General features: G+C 39.5%; 2 protein-coding genes and 1 long non-coding RNA gene across 4 annotated transcripts; 2 read left to right on the forward strand and 1 right to left on the reverse strand.

Annotated features, from left to right (window-relative positions):
- The first annotated feature begins 126 nt into the window (after positions 1-126).
- On the forward strand, positions 127-4,023 carry LOC113670459 (putative peptidyl-tRNA hydrolase 2). Its single transcript, XM_027186602.2, has 5 exons — positions 127-314; positions 1,232-1,324; positions 2,558-2,784; positions 3,162-3,276; positions 3,404-4,023. The coding sequence occupies exons 1-5, from the start codon at positions 138-140 to the stop codon at positions 3,488-3,490; spliced, it is 699 nt and encodes a 232-aa protein (XP_027042403.2). The 5' UTR covers positions 127-137; the 3' UTR covers positions 3,491-4,023.
- Positions 4,024-5,629: 1,606 nt separating this feature from the next.
- LOC149053471 (uncharacterized) lies at positions 5,630-7,465 on the reverse strand. Its single transcript, XR_016185574.1, has 2 exons — positions 7,349-7,465; positions 5,630-7,066 (listed from the first exon to the last, which is right to left on the reverse strand). It is a non-coding gene; the product is annotated as an uncharacterized LOC149053471 (long non-coding RNA).
- Positions 7,466-8,360: 895 nt separating this feature from the next.
- LOC113670468 (uncharacterized) lies at positions 8,361-20,812 on the forward strand. Of its 2 annotated transcripts, none has more exons than XR_016185507.1 (11): positions 8,361-10,081; positions 10,528-11,825; positions 12,316-12,379; positions 12,722-12,947; positions 13,918-14,264; positions 15,359-15,594; positions 15,966-16,258; positions 16,914-17,100; positions 17,678-17,837; positions 18,235-18,523; positions 19,458-20,812. XR_016185507.1 is itself a non-coding variant. In XM_089202580.1 (11 exons), the coding sequence occupies exons 1-11, from the start codon at positions 8,383-8,385 to the stop codon at positions 19,781-19,783; spliced, it is 5,280 nt and encodes a 1,759-aa protein (XP_089058706.1). In that variant the 5' UTR covers positions 8,362-8,382; the 3' UTR covers positions 19,784-20,812. The 2 variants fall into 2 exon arrangements, 1 of the variants encoding a protein (XP_089058706.1); XM_089202580.1 differs by having other exon boundaries at positions 8,362-10,081; positions 16,914-17,255.
- The last annotated feature ends 876 nt before the right edge of the window (positions 20,813-21,688 follow it).

Consider the following 21,688-nt stretch of genomic DNA (forward strand, 5'->3'; position numbering starts at 1 on the left):
ATTGTTTTGGTTCCCATATCAAACCCATCCACCTCACTTACCCCACTTTGCATTTCTGGCCAGCGGATTGGTAATGAAATCTGCGCCCTCATGTACCTCGCTACCATGTGTCTCCTTTGGCGCGTTAAACTTGAAAGATGGCAGACTACCCGTCAGACACGAAGAAAGATCTTTCTCAAATTGTGAGAGGCTCTTCAGAAGCAGTAGAACATTCTCAACCTCGTGTTAGAAGAAAATCTAAATACGCTGGACCAAACGAAGAGTTTCTAAAGGCTTTGATGAACTTAGGGATCTCGCGAAATGCAGCTGAGAAGGTGAGTCGACTTGACTGTGCACGTGTCAGTCGGCTGAGTGTCCCTTCTGCGAATTAGAGAAACTTCTACGATTGAAAACAAGACTCCAATTTTTATATTTAGCTTATTCCTTCTGAAAAGTGTCAATGATCAAGTCCAACTTAAATAAACCAATGCGTTAATCAGAAATTCTAGCTTGTGCAAACTATTTTTTTTGTACAATCTTCCATTCAAGTCTAAAGTACACATATCCGAAATCGGCCCGGCAAGGACTGCCGTGTAATGAAGCAAATAAAATTTGCAGATATTTAGTGCTGATCGTCCATTCATATTGTCATCGTGTCTATGCAATTATTTATTTATATGAGCTTAATTCGACGGATGGAGAATTTCGTTAAACAAATGATTCACTTCCTCTGTAAAGTTATTAGAGACTTGGATATTGTGTTGAAGGTTATGCAGGGTTTGTTAGTGTCGTTAAATGACGAAGATAATTGTCAAAATTAATGAAAATGTCAAAAATTTATGATTAACCCTTCGACACCTTAGAGTGACCAGCATCTAATTTCTCCTTACAATATCAATCCTGAATCACACAGGGATGATGATGTTGATGATATTCTAAGGAGAAATTAGAAACTGGTCACTCCAAGGCTGAATAGGAATTTCAATGGAGTAAATGAGGGAAACATTGGCCAAACTTGACTAGGTCAGGTTCATTTTAAATTAAATGAAAGTGTCATATTAAATATTAGAAGGAAATTTTTCTGTGATTGTTTAGCTGGCCGTGGTCTTTCTGACAAGGGACTAATACCTGCAATCTTGCCAATTAGAGGTTGCAGAAATTACCTGAATTATTTATAGTATTCGTGAAGTATCGTCACTTACTGTGACCCTTGTTTTCTGTGACTTACTGATAAATAACTCATTTATTCCAGGGTCTTTACATGACTGATAATAGTACCGTTGATGCAGCTGCCAGTTGGGTCCTGGACAATCAAGATATGCCAAATCTAGATGAGCCATTTAAGGTACAGTGGATCACATTGTCTTTTGAACCTTAACATCAGTATGCATATTCTCCATTCTGTTCTTTATACATTTCCAAAGGAGATGACAAGGAGAGTTTGTTTAACAATCAAGAACTTCTTTAGTTGGTGATCATTTCCCTTATTCTCATGACCTTTATGTTAGATTCAAGGGTGGTATTGTTGGGAGAATTTGGATGCAAGTTACTCTTAGGAGTTAAAGGGTTAATAGGTGCTATTCTTGAATGTACATTGGACATTGAAGAAATGTAAAATGGTTTCCATGTTTACATAGCCTGATGTGAACACGCGGGAGGTTGGGAGAACATGAGATAAGCGTAGGAAACCACGACGCGAAGTGGAGTGGTTTCCAGCTTATCGAGTGTTCTCCCAACCTCCCAAGTGTTTACATCAGGCTACGTAAACATGGAAACCATTTTACATTTCTTTTATAAAATGACTAATGAAAGAGGAACAAAAACCATGTTTACATACGCTCATGTAAAATGTTTTTATGGCCAATCAGAGCGCACATACTATTTGAATTATTTTATAAAACTATTTGTGCAAATGATTTACATAATTACTGATTAATACCTACATGATTTACACACACTGTCAGTATTGCTTGTTTGCTCTGTTTATTGAAGTTGCCACATTTACTTGTCATCACTATCATTACTATGCGTATTAGAAAGTGTCCTTCTCTAATATTTCATGCCAATGGTTATCTCACCTTAAACTAGCAAAAAGGCTGCCCAATTTTTTTTACCAATCACTATGGCAACTAGCTTGTTTACTCCCCTCCTCCACTTACTTACTTACAAACGGCCCATCTTGCCACTCCACTGGTGCATGGGCAGTGACAAATACACTCCATTCTTTTCTTTTGTGGGCCCACTTCTGGATTGTCCCCTACGTCTCGTGTATGGCTTTCATTTCCGCCTTGTCCAGTCTGCTGCCAAGTTTTAGGTCAGCCTCTCTTTCTCTTTCTTTCTGGTGTCCAACGGGGGGCCACAATCCTTTATAAATTGGGAAAGGGGCAAATTCTAAGCACTGGCCATGTGGTAACTAAAATGGTTGTAACTTGGAGTGCTGCACTTACTAGGAGATGGCTGACTGGGCCAGCTATGGCCTTTTCTGACTTAGTATCAGTTGAAACAGAAAGTTTGTTTTATGTAATAAATAATTTTTATATATGAAATAGAATTGAGTGCTGATTTTCCTACTCCACAGGACTTTGTACCAGCCCTTGAGGCTCTCCCTTTTGAAAAAGCATATCCTCTAGATGAAAAAACATTGAGCAGTCCATACAAAATGGTCTTTGTGGTAAACACAGAACTCAACATGGGTGTTGGTAAGATTGCAGCTCAAGTTGGCCATGCAGCTATTGGTCTCTATAAGATAATGGCAACCCAGCCCCAAAAATATGACCACATGTTATCACAGTGGGATGATTTTGGGTGAGTAGAATTTAACCTATACGTAAGTTAATAAATAAATTGTTCAGTCATACCATTACATCCAAACTGATTGAAATCACTTATGAGCTCATCTTATCGGTGAATAAATATCAGGTAGGTGATATCAGAAATTACAAAACAGAACACACAAAAAAACAGGTGATAGTACATCTGATTGATTTAGTTTGCAAGTTGTAATCTGTGTCAACCTCCCCTGCAGACAGTTACATATTTCCTTGTTAGTTAGGAAGCAGAGTTTTGTTGCATCAAGACAACACCCACAAGTGTGTTCTCATACTCGAACTTAATATTATCAAAAAAAATTTGGATTATAAGCTAAATTTTATTAATTATAAACTGTTTTGGTCTACCTTTAGGGCAACAAAGATAGTGTTGCAAGGTGAAAGTACAGCCCACCTGTTTGATATAGAGGAGCTGGCTAAAAAGGCTCATATTCCACATTACCTTGTCCATGATGCTGGAAAAACACAGGTATGCAACCTATTTTGTTCCATTCCACCAACAGAATGCCTGAAACATGTTACTTCCCTGATAAGTGTTTGGTGAAGGCAAAGTTTGCATTACTTACTTATGGCTGTGGAACTCTTTTCCTTTACAGGTGTCATCTGGTGCATTGACTGTGATTGGTTTGTTTGGTTCATCGTTAGAAGTGGGAACGCTCACAGGGTCATTATTACTGTTATAGAGTATAATTATGACTGTCTGTATTTTGTACTTCAGGATAGGACTGACTGAGGTCAAGCTATAAAAGACTTCAATATTATTAATTATCACTAATTATAAATTAATACTGCTCTTTGGTGTTATGAGTGGGGATTATTAAAATGCAAATCATTAATTTCAAGATTGAGCTTGATTGTGTCAACCCAGCAACCCAAATGTTTTTTTTGTGCTAATGCATAAGTTAAGAGATATAACTTCTATGGCATTACCTCTTGTGATTACACTCATTTTGTTAGTGGTTACTTTAACTGACCAACTTTTACCACATTTACCAAATCAGTCATATCACTGATAAAGACATTCTGTTTTGTCAACCATAAGAAACATTTAGAGAGGGATGTAATATTTAAAATATACACTAAATGTTTTTGAGAGAGACCATAAAGGAGATTGTATAGAGGGAGACTAACTGATTTCAGTGATCAAATATAGAAGAGTTTTTAAACTATGACCTCTGAGGAGAATATTAATTAAAGAATATATCAAAAGTTGGAACAGTTGCCTTTTCTTTCATCTCATTCCATAATTGTATGCCAACTATATCCTACCAACACAAATGATAAGGGCAATGTTTCTTGTAGATGTATCTTGATGCATATGAAGGTATTGGATTACAGCCTTCTGAGTTCATAACACAGGAGGGAGATATCCAAGGTCTAGATAAAATAGTATATTAAAGATCAAAGGGCTCTTGGTGCCAGCTCATTTATGTTATGGCTTAAGTTTGTATTGATTTCTTGGACTTGTTGAATATAGGTACAGTTGAATTCCGTTTATGTGAACTTTCAAGACTTATGGGATAAAATTTTCTCTTATTTTCAAGAAGTTGCGTGATAAGAAAACTTTTGCGTACGTCATGATGAGAATTGGAAAAAGGTTGTGTGGGGCTGGAGGTAGGATGGGCAGAAGTCATTAGGCAGAGAGTGTCCTTTTTGTTGGTGTGTGTGTGTGTGTGTGTGTGTGTGTGTGTGTGTGTGTGTGTGTGTGTGTGTGTGTGTGTGTGTGTGTGTGTTTGTGGGGCGGAGAGTGGAGCGGAGGGTGGGCAGTCGTCCCTAGAACAATTTCAAGCCTTCATATGCTCTGATTTCCACATATTAATATTTGCGTAGTCACCCAACAGGCGAGAGATGAACCACCAGAAAAGTAAACAAATGGCCAGTCACGAAAGCAACTCTACGCTTTTCCCGGTAAAAAATTCGCTGATTCCTCACGTACTAAGCCAATAACAATATAAGGCACATGTGAAAAAATCAGTATGTGTACACTCCTGAACGTTGAAAATATATCAAGTCGAAGGAACAGTTTTGGTCTCGGTCCACATTTTTGTCGACAAAATGAACACATGTCGGTTAACACGATGAAACGTACGGATCACGTGCAAAGCTGTCAATTGTTTCTCGAATATGGCGCGTGTTAAATATTCATTAGTGACATCTCAGTTACATCTACATCAGCATCTACTTTTATTAAGTGGGTAAAATCTGTACCGAGATCGCACCAACCAACTCGCGTGCAAAACGAGAAGACTATATGAAGGCTTGAAATTATATTAAGAACGACTGTGATCAGGAAACGGGCAAGGAATATTCCACAATATTGCAAATAATCGTGGAAGATGATCGCTGAAAAGCGATTGCGTGACGCTTGGTAAGTTGTAAGATGACATGTTATCACGTATCGGACGAAAAAACAGTATAAATTCTTAGTCTACATTTTTTACACAGTCTGCATTTTGTACCCGGTCTGCAGTCTGCATTTTGCACTGACCGGACTGTTATTGCTGTTTTTGTTCGAGTGAGCCTGAAGTCCGAACAGAAATATTGGAGCTCTAAAAAAAATTCTCATGAGACTATCTTGGCTGCTATGATTGATGTGTGGACTGAATATTAAAAAGCTCACGAGGAAAAGTACAATGATAGAGCAATGATTACTTTATACCAACTGAAGACGGACGCAAACGCGCGGCTTGCCAGTATGGCTACCTCTAATGCTCTTTCGCGTGGTCACAACGTGTGTTGAAATGAACCCGCTACGGGTCCCCTAGGTGTGAACATTTCGGCTTCTCGATTCAAGCTGCATTTTCAGAAGTTCGAAAATGTGATTTGAGGTTATTATTTTTATTGAACCTTATAAATATTTTATTTCTTTCCACGTGAGTTTCTGAGCTTCATCGACATTAATTTTGACTTTCACTAAGTGGAGAGGGGTAGCATGCGAGACTACTTCCGTTTACGGTCCACAATGCAACTTCCGTCCACAGAATACAACTTCCGTCAAATCTGCTCCACCACGATACGTCATTCATTGCTCTCAGCATGAATGAGCTAAAAATGATACAAAGAGTCCATGGGGGTCTAGAACGTTTCTCCCTTAGGTGGTAGAAAGGGAGGTGATTACTACGATAACCCCCCTTTACATAGTACGCCATTTCAGCGTCTGTTGTGTAAATGAAGGAGTCTACACGACAGGAAGTTGTCAACTCACTAGCTGAATTTCTTTGTCTTATCTTCTATTAGTCTACTTTTGAGCCATACAAGCAACAAGTCATGACAGTCAAGCCAGAGAGGCAAACTCACTTGCACTGAAATAACTACCAGAGCCCCTGCTTCCAGGCTTATTTTAAGATGATATGTGCGGGTACATTACAAATTAAGTTTAGTAAAAGTGTCCTTCCCACACCCCTCTGAATGTTGCCTCTGGTTATCATAGTTGACATGGCCATAATTGGAGTTCTCAGAAAATTTAAAAAAGGTGGCACCTGCTGATGTTGATCTGTGCTATACAAGGCCTACATACTGTCCTACCTGGAATACTGCAGCCCACTTTTACAGGGGAAAGATAAAATATGGAACAGTAAACTAAAATCTGCTGACTTTTTCTGAAGTGAATATACTGTACATGTAAAAGCCTGCACCTATAGGCTTGTGTTAAATCAATTACAAACACCTCAATGAAGTTGAGTAAAAGTGTCATGGACACTGCTCAATATCATTGTGGTAAAGCTAGAATGCAAAGCCTCCCAATTCTTAAGAAAAAGTAAGAGCCCCCTTAAAGGCTTGTTTTGAACAACTAACACACACTTTTATGAAGTTGTATAAAAGTGCTATGTACACCTCTCTGGTGGTTGGCAATGGACACGGCTTAATATCATTGTAGTAAAGCCATAAAGCAAAGCTTACTCATTCTTACAAAAAAATAACAGCCTACTTCAAGGCTTGTGTTTAATAACTAGCACACACCTTATGAAGTTATATTAAAGTGCCATTTATACACCTCTCTGGGTGTGCCCGCACTGGGTGTGCCCTCACTGGGTGTGCCCGCACTGGGTGTGCCCTCTCTGGGTATGCCCGTACTGGGTGTGCCCTTTTTACACCTCACTGGGTGTGCTTAGAGCTTCCTATAGTACTCAGTTATTAAGCAGAGGTACTACATCTATGTCCTTAAATTTCATGCATATACTCTACAATTAAACAAAGGAATACATAATTGTTCATTTCACACCTTCTCATGCTGGTTAAGTGTGTTTGATCTTGTTTGGCTGCAGAGAAATAAAAAAACAGAACTAGAATTAATTAATTAATTAACTAATTAGACAATTGGAATTACAGTGAAGTCTCAGAAAGTATAATTTACCAGCACTCCACTGAAGTCACCCCAAGGAGTGACCGAAAGGAATTTCTCCTGACAAAATCACAACATTTTAAGGCAGAGACATGTCGAGGGAGAGCCAAATGGAAGGAATCATTTATTAGTGGTTAACCATTTTATTGCTTGGTTAACCTATCAATACATTTTAGTAATATCAAAAGAAATGATTTACTTCCTAAGTGATGCATTCACTCAAATTCCAAGTAACTGAGTCTTGTCTTGTTGAGCTGCAAAGAAACAAAAAAAGACAAAAGGACACAGAGGAGTGGGAATTTGAGATGAATATGGGCTACCATATCTGTATGAAATTTTACTCTACTTCAGAGTTATTTGTCATGCATTATCAGGCCATAACAGTATTCACGTCAACTGCAGTGACCATGTACATTGCTTTACTTTGACAACTGCTATAATATGACTTTGTATAATCAACACATACAAGTCGCATAAAAGAAATTCATACCAGAAGCCATCTTCAGCATCTCCTTGACAAGATCTCCACACTCTTTCTTCCAACTGTACATCTCATTATAATGTTACTGCAATAAATCAGCCTCTTCAAGCCATACTTTCCTACCCTTGTCCCTGACCTTCCTAATTGCCTTGGACCACTCACTGACATCCTCTGATACCACAATGGATGATGAACTACTCATGACATGTGTTACAGCTTCACCGAGTCCAGATGCACCCAGGATAGGAAGGCCAGATGACAAGGCTGCAAGACCAAACATTCCAAATTCTCGGCATTCGCTTCGCTGAACGGCAGACCAATCATCAAGTTTCGAATGTTGATGAAATCGCTTTCAGAAATACAGTCGGAGAGCAGCTTTGATAAGATTAAAACTCGTGTTAATGGACCCGAAGACATATTAATAGGTTATCAAAGGGCGTTAAATCGTAAGTGATTTCATGCTTTAAGAACAACAAATCAAATCAGTTATGTTAATTAAAGGTGCTCATGTAAGTGGTGATTGACTTAACTATTGTCCGACATAAACGTTCATAAAAGTTTATAAGAACGGCTTCTCAACTAAACTGCTTTGTATGATAAAAGCAGAGATCGGTTACTAAAGGTCAATTCCTGGGTGGCGTAATTAAAATTGCTTTTGTCAGTTACGAATCATACCAGTCTCCTGCATAAATTTGAAGACATTACGCCGGCCACATGTCACGCCATATTGCCTCAACCGACGCCAAACGAAGATGGCGTCCGTCGAGACGATCTCGGCTTCTAGAGAAATTTCTCCTCGTTTCCAAAAGCTTCTTCGAGGAGTGTCCGATGAACTCAGCCCCGAAGAACTAAGGCATGCCGTATCGTCCATAAAAACTAATTTTAGGGGCAAGTTTGCGGATCAAGGAGATCAAGATTTATACTCATGCCTCCAATTATTCGCTATCCAGGGTCTTGTATCGGAGGACAATCTGACTTTGTTGGAGGGGTTTTTGAGCCCGAAAGCGTCCAAGAAAAATTCGCTAAAGGAAAAAATTCAACAATTTAAGGAAAACCGCCAACAAGAGGTCAGTCCTGGAAAGGAAGAACCAGGTTTGACCGGCAGGGAACGTGACCTAGAGAAAGTTATGGCAATGTTGATAAAGGGAAGTTCGCGTGTTGTCAATTTACATGGAATTAGTGGAGTAGGCAAGACGAAATTGGCAATGAAAATTGTTTCAAAGTGGCCAGGAAGGAAATTCAAGGCTGATTTTAGAGAAATCACAGAAATGAAAGACGTTCATTTTCATGTTTTAAACGCTTTAGCACCAGACAAAACGATCATAAGCTTCGAAGCAAATCCAGTAGTTGAATTAATGAGGCAGTTAAGGCAAGCAGAGCCACAAGTTGACATATTACTGCTCCTTGATAACGTCGATAAATTTTCGGGAGGAGATGACGAAGCTTCCACCTCCCTTAATGCCAATTTTGTGATGTTTCTGCAAGGACTTCTAGGTCCAAAGGATTATCCGAGGAAATCGAAATTGAAGATTTTGTTGACATCAAGATCGACACTTCGTCACGCAAAGTTGACCAACGTCGATAATTACGAAGTTATGGCCTTAGAGAAAGCTTCATCTAGTGCTCTATTCCAAAATCAGAGAATTGGCAGTGTTCAAGAGGGTCAAATGGAGAAACTGTTGCAGATGTGCCAAGGGAATCCCCTTATCATTAAGGGAATGGCAGCTATCTTGAGACAACAAATAGCCGATGACACCACGATTCTGGAAACTATTGAGCAGCCACTAGCGGCCGAGCCACCAGAATCGGGAATACCAGCAGCAGAGGAGAGTCGAGAGAGAGACGTATTTGACTCTGAAAAGGAAGGCATTGATAAAGAGCAAGAAAGCTGTTTAAGAAAAATGTTTTTCTTCTTGCCGAGTAAACAGTTAAAAGATTCTGCTATTTCGATGTCACTGTTCTGTCGCTCTTTCTCTGTCGAAGCAGCAGCCGAAGTCCTTGAAGTGGACTCGTCAGAAGCTGTTATACAACTAGAAGGTCTCAGGAATAGTGAAGTGCTAACGATAGACCCTGACGTGAAAGAACTCACCTATGACATTCACCCTTTGGTGCGAACATTTCTGAGAAGCATTGGTAGTAACCAAAAAATGTTCGTCAAAGTTTACGAGAAGGCAAAAGGCAGGTTTCATACATATTTCATGTCCAAAATGGTAGACATTTCTAGGCTTTTGGACAAAGACTACATGAATGCCTTCGATAATTTTGATCTTGACAAACCGAACTTTGAACTTGCTTTGGATATTTCTTTCAAGTCAGACCATCTTCTTATCCCAAAAGAGCATCGTGGAAGTGTTATGATCTTCTATCTCTTCGAGGCCATGCTTGACGAAAAAGCAAGAAAGAACATTTTTAATTGCTGGGCCGAAAAGGTCGAAGAAGATGGAAAGGAAGGTAAACTTGTATCATTTACTAGAAAAAAGTCCTAGTTTACGTGGGGGGTTTTTCTAGAGACTTTGGTAGTGTAAGTTAGCCGTCGACCTGATGGAAAAACTAACAGATAAAACTGACTAAACTCGACTGAGAAAAACAATTTAATTGACTCTAGCTGACTTCAGCTCAGATTGTCGAAACTTCAGTCACCACTGCCGACAACAGTCCTTCTCAGGACTTCACTCACCCAGACGATTAGACTACACGATTAAAGGTACTTAGTGTAATCTGATCCTTTCGGTAAGGAGCTTATAACCCTCTCATTTTGTCCGAATCTGTTTAAACTCCCAAAGAATCTTTCATGATCACGTTATACAGGGTATAAGAACTGAGATTCGGTATGTTTTTTCTCATAAAAAGAGAGAAAAGAGGGAGAGAAAAGCCTATTTCCCTTGTTGTCTTTCTAGGTTCCTTGCTTCGAGCAGAACTAAAATGCCGCGAAACTTTGACGGTTCTTAACCTTGAAGGATGGCAGAGAGCATTGACAGTCGCGAGGAGAGCAAAAGAGTCGCTCAGCAAAGTGCAGAGGGAAAGTAAGAGCACAGATTCATTTAAGTTGACCAAGAGTTCCTACCTGTACGCTAAGGGTGAAGTGTATCACAGAGCAGGAAATATGGCAAAGTCACTGAGGATTTTGCACAAGGCGCTGAAGATAATGGAAAATGAACTTCAAGGCCACACAAGCACTTCAAGATGCTTAAACGCCATTGGAAACTGTCACAACAAGCTAGGAGAACATGACGAAGCCATAAGTTACTACACGAGAGCATACGATATGAGACAGCAGCTCTCTGGCTCAATGAAACATTTTGACATGCCCTTCTTCAAAGGACAGATCGGAACGGTTTATGAAGGAAAGAAACAATTTGAAAAGGCAATCGAATACTACAAAGAGGCCTTAGAGCTCGCTAAGGAACTAAAAATCCCAGGCATGGTGAACACCGCGCTGTACAATCGAAACATTGCTAACGCGTACTGTTGGTTGAGAAACTTTGACGACGCCTACCAACCCGCAAAGAACGGTTACGAGATCCGGAAGGTCGTTTTGGGAAGGCACCCTTGGACTGCACGAAGTGCTTTCCAAATGGCGGAGATTTGTCGAAGCTTGGAGGACTTTGACGAAGCGGAAGAGTTTTATGAGCAAGCATGGGAGATTGAGAAGTCTCTGGGCCAAGGAAACCACAGCGAGGTCATGGTCAGAATCATTGAGAGCTACGAAGCGATGCTTCTCAAAGGGAAGAGGAAAGATCAGTTTCGACAAGAAGCATTCGACTTTTATCTGCGCTACTGGAACGAAGAAAGGGCCTTCGAAGGTTTTGAGTTTTCTCCCGCCAACAAGCGAGTTATTGATTCAATAAATGAAAGGCTTGATGAATTTGGCGACCTGCAAACAAAGAAGAGATACCAGAAAGAAGCTCTATGGTTTTATGAAGGCGCGTGGAATTCACCCGACACGAGAAGGTTACCAGACACCGCCAGAGAGGAAGTTCTGCAAACTCTCTGCGGTCTCTGTAAACAGCTTCGCGAGAAAAATATGGCCGAAAAGTACAATAACGAAGCCTTTCGATTTTATGAAAAGAAGTGGAAAAGGGACAAGGAAGGGATGTCAGAGCGCGACAGAATCGACATTCTTACCACTCTTGTAGAAATGGCTACATCACAGATGAAAGAGAAGAAGAAACAGAAGTATGAGAGTTTGTTAAAGGTATGACAAAGTTCTTTAACCGATCAATGCATTACATTAAATTGAACGGGTTTTAGTTTAGAGAAATATGTTTTTCATCTTATCACGAGCGTGGGACAAAGGAGGGACATGAGGAATCGAACCTCAAACCTTCAGATTCCGCGCTCCGATGCTCTACCATTAAGCCTTAGAGACTGTTCGGTGAGCGAGATCTATTACGAAGTTCTTGTGAGTTTGGTTTGGTAAGTATGATAGTACGATCATTAACTTTCATTTGTATTTCGCTCTATTATTGGTTGAACCGAGCAACCTCGCGAAATCTACCCAGCCAGTCTCCTTGTGGAACAGATGCATCCCTGACTTGCCAAAGGCGTTGTCCTTATATTGCCCAGGCATGCTACATTATCCTTGGTGGCTTAACATACTTTGCTTTTTAGTAGCCCTTTTACGTTACTTAGATTTGGACTAATGGCGATTCTCTGAACTTTTTCCCGTTTTAATACTCACTCAGGAAGCCAAACAGAGCGGAACTTTGATGGGAACTGTGAAAGGATTCCTTTCTTTAGGAGCAAAAGGTATTTGACGACGAAATACTTTGACCATAAGTCGCGCCTATATTAAATAACGAAAGACACGCGTTCTATCGGAAACATTAGTTAAAAACGCTTCCAATTACGCTTATAAAAAACGTGGTTAACCAGGTTTCTTTTAATAAGCGTACTTGCTGGCGTTTTTAACCAATATGTTTTAGAGAACATGAGTGTCTTTCGTTATTTATGAGCATGGTTGATGTTATGTAAGGTTCGTCATTCCACGGGGCGTGGGCGAACAAAGCTTTATTGTTATTGTTTTTAAAATGCAGGATTTGCTTTCCATTGGTGAAATCTTTTTCAAACAGAACAACTATACTATTTTAGAAGCTGAACAGGTGTCTAGTGAGGACGATGACGATGACGATGATAATGAAGTTGACATTCCTTACGATGATGATGATGATGATGATGATGATCTCGATAGTAGCAGTGGTAGCGAAGAGATTCCAGAGGCTGGTGAGCAAGTGCAACAACTAACAATTCAGGAAGAAGATGGCGAAGAGTTAGAAAGTGAGCAGGAACAAGAACCAGATAGGATAAAGATACACGAGTAAGTGAAAATGAATGAGTTGCCAGTAATCGGATCCTTGCGTTTGTGCAAAGATTAAGGATCGCCACGGGGCAAACATAACAAGTTGATGTAAGGAAATGTGTGGCCGAAGGTTTTTTCGACATCCAAAAAACACCATTTTGAAGGGAGATCGATGAGTTTTCGCCGCATTTTTATTAAAAATAGATTAGACAGTGTTAATAAGAGGGAACTGTAAGATTTTGTCAGAGTTACCACGAAATCATATGTTATAAAGTATACCGAAGAACTTCTCTCCTTGCGTAAAGTCTATTAAAAAAGAAACATACAAAATTGATTGTCTGAGGGCCGTAACCAACTCTAGGTGTAAGGCCTTAGAAAGCTTCACCTCCGCTTAAGATGTGGGCTGAAAGAGGAAAATAAGAGAGAGAAAGATCAGCAGTTACGTGTGCTGGTATAGTTTGCGCCGGACGGCAAAATTGTTGGCTTTTGGGAAAGAAACAAGTTTGGAACCGTAACAAATTGATTTTATTTTCCTTAGTGTATTTATGTGAAACGGTTACTTTCTTAACCCTTTAATTCCAAGATCTCATCAGTAATTCTCCTAACTGTTTGCTATATAGTTCTTGTGATGTTAGTTCGGAGAATTTGGTATTGGATCAACTAATAATCCCCTAATTAATATTTTTCTTTATTCTCATCACTTGTCTGCTTGATATTGTATTGATATTATAAAGAGTAACCCTGTCTTGTTGACTCATGGAAGTTAAAGGGTTGAGGAGCGTAGCGAAGGGAAATTTTCCAAATTTTGCTGGTTTAGATATACTGGACCTGAGCCTGGCAGTCAACTTGCAATCCAGGAATTTTGACGGAAAAACTGAACCAAAGAGAAGGCGGTATTGATGACATTACGGATTACAATTCCAGCGAAAAATTCTCTTTTCTGTACAATTGATTTCATTTTCATTCATGGTATTGTGATTATTTTCAGAGGAACACTCACTAGCGAGGACGTGCATTGGAACATCCAGCTAGGGGCTGTACATCTAGCCTTCCCTCGTGATGCTGTATCTGAGCTCACCCTGATAACGGTCCATCGATGGAAACCCACGGTCCTGTCCCCGCCTTTGCAGGAGCACGAGGCTCTCGTCAGCAACGTTATTGAAATTTCTTCGAACAGTCACGAAGCTTTCAAATTTGAAGCTGAGGTTAAGATGTCATTCACTCACAGTTCTCCCGGCCTACACGGCTACGAGTTGGTGTTGTACAAACGGATTGACAACGAGACCGGTACATGGGAAGAAGTGACCGATGTGGAAGACTTCAAAACTATCTCAGGTAGGAGGGAAAGCCTTTAAATTTGTTCATGTTAAATTACAGATAAACAAACTTGATGCATCGTTGAGTGTGTTGGTCGAACATGAATGAATCTGCGAGAAAATCTGCCTCCAGGAATGTCTTAACAGAGGGTAGCAAAGGGGTGGGGTAAAGGGGGGGGGGGGGTCTGATCCCATTTCACGCGTCACGCATAATAAGGGAAAACTTCAAATCTCTGTTCTTGTGTACCAAGTTTCAGGGAAATCTTGAGGTTTTCACGAAATGAAAGAAAAACAAAAAACGGAAGACGCGTATTTTAAGAGACAAATCACGCCTCACGTTGGTTCATAATTTCGCGAATCACGCTCGCCTTTTTCTGTGAAATTCAAGTGTTGCATATCGATTTTGTCCCTATGCACAAGTCACGTTTAAATCCTTTGCCTCCCTCTGAACGTAGCTCATGAGTATGCTAGATGATTTTAAAAAGGTTGCTGGCTGCCACTAGTGAAGCCAAATATTGTTTGACTGGTAACAGTCAAAGTTGGTGTAGTTAGCCCTAAGGTGAACACGGAATAAATATTTACGCTCTAAAATATTGTGAAGACATTTTTCAGAGCGACTATTAATAATGGTGAGCCATTAAGAAAGAATTCGATGGGTAGTTTTCCTTGTATTGCTTGGTCAGGACTCTTCTGGATCGTTCAGCCAGGTTTACATTAAAATTAGCTCTCTGTTAACCTTGTCTTAAGACTAAGGACCGCTTATTTACACCAGGTCTAGCCCAAATCATGGTATTACACAATCAGTGGGCCTCAGGTTTTGTCTATAAGAGGGTTGACTTGGTTAGATAAATGTCCTTCCACTGTTGGCTTCCGGCCCTCTTGACACTGTTCACAAAAATGAATGCCCAGATAAAAAGTTTAGCTGAGTTAACGATTGCTTAGGACGCGGTTTTGTTGAACTACGGCTAAACTTTGTTTAAATAATAAGACCTTATTGTACGTACTTGTAAGCCTCTGAGAATTCTTATTAACTCGCCCCCATTTATTCTTTCACTATATGCCTAAAAATTAACTTAATCTATAATATATTTGTTCTTTGTTTTATTGATATAGATTTTGAAGAAGAATATCAATCTAGCCAAGATACTCCCAATTTACACTTTCCTATTGTGCAAGCGGATATAACAGAATGTGCCACATATGCTGTTGTGAGTCGTCTGCATCTTTCCCCTGAATTCACGATCACATCAAATGGTGGTTCCTTTGTCATGCCTGAATATCCAAGTATAGGTATTACTATCCCGAAAAAGGCTGTTACTTCGAAAACAAGGATTCCTCTTCGAATAAAGGTACAGAATTTTCCTGAAATATAACAGATGCGAGGGAAATCTAGTGTCATTACAGTAAATGTTCGTGATTGTTTATCCTAAAGAACTAGTGGTGGAAGCGTCGAGTCGTTTGACAAGCGAAGTCCCAATCGACAAGATTTGGTAAACCTTGGGATTTTAACGTTTTGTTCCCTGAAAATGTACTTTTACCTTCTGTTTGTTGCTTGAGTCTGTCTTTTACCGTTGGAGATCCATGCAACACTTTAATACTACATTTGAAAATGAAGGCGGAGAAAATTCTCCCCTTTTCTATTTCACTTTACCGCAACGTAACTTGTTCTTAACCTAATGAATCCTTGGGTTTTCTCTTTTCGACATAATTTTCCTATTAGGTGCAAGAAGTACCAGGTGAAGAGTTTAAGGCTAACGATATACTTATTGGACCTATACTGCGAATAGTTTGCGACGAAACGGTTGAGTTCTTGAAGCCTGTTACCATAACGCTGCCAGTTTCGTTGGGAGACACGCACCATGACTTTCCTGATCTAACGGCATGCCGGGTAAGAATATTGTTTCTGAGTTCTGATGGTGAACAGAAGGAATGGAAGGAAATCACCGACGATTTGAAGAACCCAGTGACGTTTGACGGCATGACAGTTAAATTTCAGGTGGAACGCTTCTCTGGGTATGTTTGTTTATTAATTGTACCAAATGTGGCCGGTTTGCAAATCGTCATTTGCATGTCCCCTAATGGGAGTATTACTGGACGTAGTAATCAAGCAGATAAACTGCTTTTTTCTTGTAAATAATTGGAATGTGGTAACCTCGGAACTTTTTCACAAAGAAGACCGCATTTTTCGATCATTTTTTCCGTCTAAATTTAGAAAATATCGAAGTGAAGATGATTTATTAAGCGAGCACTCGTGTGGACATAATAACTGATAGAGGATGGGAGTTTTAGTATGTATATGAAAGAGTTATTACGTATGAATAAGTTACTGGAGCTTCGAACTGAGCCAAGGGATCTGCACTTTTCCCCCTCGAATGTAAAGACTGGTAAACGATAGACAAAGCTGGACAAAACTCTTAGCATCAGATCTTCTTTATAAAAGGAAACCCTATCTCGAGTATTACCATCGTGATACTGTCTTTTGCACCTATCATATCATTCTCCAAACAAAAAAAAGTCACTCTCGTCTTAACTCAAATTTCTTATCTTCTGTTTCTTGGGGAGACGTCGCTGAAATCCCAAACAACGGCTGCTAAGGAGAGGAATGTACTTGCAGATCCGATCTGGTGCTAAGATTGCAGTTTACATACAGTTCTTTGACTTTTATTAGGTATTCGTGTCTTATTGACTGGTGTGCAGATAGCTTCAGTTATCAAAGCGTTATCGGATATCTATCGAGCCTTATTCGGATCCAACCTCAGCTGGCAGTGTTCTTCGCCTACTTCCCTCTGGAAGACCGCCCTGATTCTCAAGACATCTTGTACCTAATTTGCTGCCCATCTCAACTTAAAGAAAAGGTGCGGGCTGAAATTACGAATCAAGCTAATGCGCCTACTCCGAGCGATTCAAGCTCCCGCATCAATATGATTCCTGGGCGTGATAAGGCTTACATCTCCCTCATAGGAGGGATCAGAGCGATTGAGGAAGAAGACATGGATGAATTTTATCTCCAGTAAGTTTTTAGAAACGCTTCACTGAGAAAACCCTCAGTATGCTATTAACCTGAAGTTTTATTCTAGTAGGTTTCTTTTAAATAATGCCAAGAGGGCCGGAAACATAGGGGATTTTGTTTAATCAAATTCAAAATAGCAATCAGCAGAGAGTTAAGTTGAGTTGTTATTGAAAGAATTTAACTCAAACTTTGACTTCATAACTTCACTTTTTTTTCTGATATAAATTGCAGGCGCTATAGAGCCCAGAAAATGATTAAATTCTAATTCAGATTATCGCTGTACACTCACTCCCCACTCCCCGTTTCCAGTTCCTCGTTCAACGTTTGGGTAACATCCATCCTATTTTCTCAGTAGAAAAATGGCAAAGATTCTTGCTGATAAATACATCCTTTTTCGTGCTGATAAGAATTATTTTTAACAGGTTTATGAGTGATGACCTCCATAAAGCTCAAGTTCCAATCCGTGTCATTGATGACAAAGGACTTTCAGGTGTGAAGTTTTTCAAAACACCCAAGTTTGAAAAAGACACTCTGCTATGTCGATTAAATTTTCGAGTATCGCCTCTCAAGAGAAAGCTGAAGGTAAGGGGTTTATTTTGTAACTTCCTTGGTACAATTTGTCACTGCCTTTTCGATTGCTGTTCAGATTTTGAACGTGCTTTTCATATAATTCCTTTTTGTTCAACGATATTGAGAATGACATTAGCAAAATTTCCATCAACAGTACAAGAGTGGATTTTAAAGGTGACGTTTTTCAGAGAACAGTTCTGCGTGTTGAGAAACAGAGAAGAAAAATGAAAAAAAGAGAAAAGGAAAGGAAATGCAACACGATCACGTGACATATCAAATGGATTTTATCATACATGCATGCAGAATACATGGTGGAATTCGTAGAAAATAAACATATGCGTCCTGATAATTAAACAGGTACATTCTTCTAAAACTAAATAGGAACATAATACTTTTTATGTAATTTTAGAACACCCCGGTGGAGTTTTTTGGCATTCCTGTCAATGATGAAATCTTGTCAAATCCGCGTCCTGAGAATGTTCTGGGGATTGGAAAACAATTCGTTGGTTCAAAGGTGTATGACGATCTCCTTTCCCGCTTCAGCAAAGGCAATATGAATCAGAAGCAGACAATGCAAAGCTTCTATGAGGCTCTTGCAGGATTGAAAATCGAGACCCAAGATGAGTGTTTTGAAGCCCTTGTCAAGGAAATGAGCCGCCATGAGGCATTCGAATTTGTGGTGAATCGACTTAAGGAAGGTAACGACATTAAAAGGTCAAACAGTTTGCATTTGAGTGTTAAAGTAATCCAAGACTAGTTTGGTTTTGTTTTACTTCTCTTTGTAATTGGTTCATAAAACTAGTGCCACTTTTTCTAATTCAACCGACCCTATTCAAAAGTAAGGGCAAACGTGACTTTATCGCTTGCGTTTCTCCGCGCTATGAGCAGTTTGCTTTTTCTAACTTAAATAAGCTCCCAGTAATATTTCCTCTGATCGGCGGTTGTGATAAAAATTTGGGTAAGGTTTCACGACACTCAATTGAATGGAGCTCTGAAGGATAATGGGTTCACCCGTTCACAACGCTTGACAAATAACCTTTAGTCTTACAAGTTATTAACGCCTGAATTTTCCTCACTGTGTTCATAAATTGTCTGGAGTACAGGTGAAGAGAACTGATGAGCTCATCACAAATAATTTTCTCTATATTGCAAGAATATACAATAAAGAGAATCACCCCGGTATCCCAAATTCTAAACAGGTTCGACTTAGTATCAATGTTGCTGCAATTTGATGTCGCGTACCCTGCGGAGCCCCCCTGCAAAATGTTAGTATTTCTTGTAAATGGGGGCACAAGGTTTTACATTCAAAGAAATGTCTTGCGCATTTGTCCTTTTCTGACCGCAGGGATGAGCCCCGACCTATTCCCAGGGAATTTAATCTTGCCAAGGTCCGGGCTCAGCCTGTGAACTGGAGGGGAGTTTACGGTGAGTCTCCCTTGATACCATGCAGTCATGTCCAGGTTTAACAGAGTCGAGATCGCAGAGGGGCTAAGCTTGGTTGATTTGCTCTCGGAGAGGGGTTTGTGATACAAGAAGTTAATCAGTTAGCGGCAGGTTTCTGATCTGATAATAAAGGCAGAATACACGCAGTCCATTTGGAATTTTTTATCATATTCCTTTGCGCCCTTCTAGGTAAAGATGCTGTTTGCAAATTATTGAAGACAAATGCGGACGTGAAGAAAATTATATCAGAAAAAGTAGAGTATCATTGGAAAAACCTGGCAAGAGAGCTAGAGCTTGAAGATGGAAAAATTGATGCGATATATGAGGAAGAGCAAGATAAATGTGGAGAATGCTGTTATAAAGTTCTACAAAAATGGTACGAAGAGAACGGCGAAACGGCGACGATCAGAACAGTCATGGTGGCACTGACTAGAATAGGATTAGCGGACATCAACAACGACATTGTAGATTGTCTTAATTTGAGACGTTTGGATCAAATGGAGTTCGACTCATAGAACTGATAAAATTGGAAGAATTTAGCATACAATTTATATCTTCAACGACGTATCTTTGGACTTTATTCAATACACAATGTACCTTGGTACACACGCAATCACTTGACGCCAAACATGTTCTGGTCAGTAACATCATGCAAACACTTTTACAGACAATAGGAAATTTGCATGATTTGATCATGTAACTTTGTTATGCACACACACACGCACCCATGTGGCTTTGGATGAAGACTGATGGCAAAAATTGAAAAAAGCTTTGTGAACTTAGTAAAAGTTTGAATTTTTTAGATGTAAGTTTGAGATCTTTGGACTGTGAAATTTTGGTAGTTTAGTTCAAAAGATTCTTACACTGAAGGGAGAGTTCGCAATTCAGCTCCTCTCTTTTATCCTCAGAGGCGTTGCTGTATGTAAAACAGAAAAAAGAAAAACGTTTTCACGTAAATGGTCGCTCATTTACCCACCCTTCTAAGTCTAAGGAGGCCTTGAGCATTTGGGCAAAATGACTTAAGAATTTTAAGAGTATTAGGCCCAAAGTACACGTTACATCTAAATTTGGCTTACTGGCTAAACTTTATTCCCAGTACATATAAATATGTAGATCAGTATTTGTACATCTACGAGCCCAATTTTAGTAGGGAATGTTGTACCATACGATACGAACACACTGCAAAATTGTTATTCTTTCAAGCGCGCGGCTATAGGTTTTAGAGGTGAATTAATTTATAAACTGCATAACAATATTTGTATGCATTTTTAAAAAGCAACTTTTTTGCAAGTAATTTCTGAATCAGAAAGTTGTGGGTATTTTGCTGTTACTAGCAATTTGGACTGAGTTTGGCACATCCAAAATCGCGTATGTCAAGTTCACATTGAATAATTTGTTAATAACTTAAGTAAGGCTGCCCTATCTTTTTAGCCCTCAATGGTAATTATGGGCAGCCTGAACTCTCTCCATTTTTCAAGTAATATATATTTTTGTATCATGTAAATTAATGTAGGGTACAAATAAAGTTGTTTTTGAAGTTGAAATGTTTACCTTTTCTATTTTTTCCTTTCAATTTATATTCTTTTTCAAAGGATATGTTAGATATGATCAGAGTAAAACGCACACGTGAGAACGTTTGACGACGTAGCTTTTACGTTTAAAGCGATAACAATGTAGAAATGCAGAGGTGAGACACTGAACAAACACAGAACTAAACCCGATTCGTTCAAAGATGGCTAGTGTCGGGGATGAACTAGAACGAGTAACAAGAGACGTGATAGTCCCGCCATTTTTCGGAGAAATTTCTTTTTCCTGAAGGGATGAATGATGTCCAATCCCATCAGATGGCTAAATTTGTTAATGCCGCTAAAGAATCTCCCTTTTTTCTAGAATAGCTGGATCCTATTTTGCGACAAGGACGGAAATCTTTTGATGATCTCATCGCAAGACTCGCTCTCACTCCAAAGAAACCCAAAGTGGAGGAACATGCCTCAGAGAAGCCATTCGATTTTGAGGAAGATGGAGTTGACATGGGTCAGATATCAGTTGAGAGAAATATTCGACGCACTTTCCACTAAAGGTTTGAAGGTATCTGCAGTAGTGATTCCCTATTTCATGGGCCTTTCTCTGTGAAAACAGCTGTTATTGACCAGTCAGAGGCTATTGCTCAGTTAGAGGGTCTTGTAGCCTGTCGAATTATTTTTGTAGTTTATGAGGATGTAAAAGAAAGGAAGCATTACAGTCATTCACTCTTACAGAAGTATGCTGATAGTATCAAGAGTCAGGAAAACTTTCTTGCTATTTACCTAGGGGCAAAAGCACTCTCTTATGAACTCTTCAGGTTCAAGATAGAGGAAATTGCCAAATACATAGAGCCAAGCTATGTCAGAGCATTCCATTTAATTGAGATAGACAGAGGA

This window comes from Pocillopora damicornis, chromosome 1, assembly GCF_964200805.1.
Source record: "Pocillopora damicornis chromosome 1, jaPocDami1.2, whole genome shotgun sequence".
NCBI lineage: Eukaryota > Metazoa > Cnidaria > Anthozoa > Scleractinia > Pocilloporidae > Pocillopora > Pocillopora damicornis.

What these genes read in the sequence shown, in the direction of transcription:
- LOC113670459 (XM_027186602.2), top strand. Translation starts at nt 138, where the DNA reads ATGGCAGACTACCCGTCAGACACGAAGAAAGATCTTTCTCAAATTGTG. An exon ending in CGCGAAATGCAGCTGAGAAG is followed by an intron (nt 315 to 1,231) that starts GTGAGTCGACTT and finishes CATTTATTCCAG; the next exon opens with GGTCTTTACATGACTGATAA. An exon ending in ATCTAGATGAGCCATTTAAG is followed by an intron (nt 1,325 to 2,557) that starts GTACAGTGGATC and finishes CCTACTCCACAG; the next exon opens with GACTTTGTACCAGCCCTTGA.
- LOC113670468 (XM_089202580.1), top strand. Translation starts at nt 8,383, where the DNA reads ATGGCGTCCGTCGAGACGATCTCGGCTTCTAGAGAAATTTCTCCTCGT. An exon ending in AGTATGAGAGTTTGTTAAAG is followed by an intron (nt 11,826 to 12,315) that starts GTATGACAAAGT and finishes ATACTCACTCAG; the next exon opens with GAAGCCAAACAGAGCGGAAC. An exon ending in GATAGGATAAAGATACACGA is followed by an intron (nt 12,948 to 13,917) that starts GTAAGTGAAAAT and finishes GATTATTTTCAG; the next exon opens with AGGAACACTCACTAGCGAGG.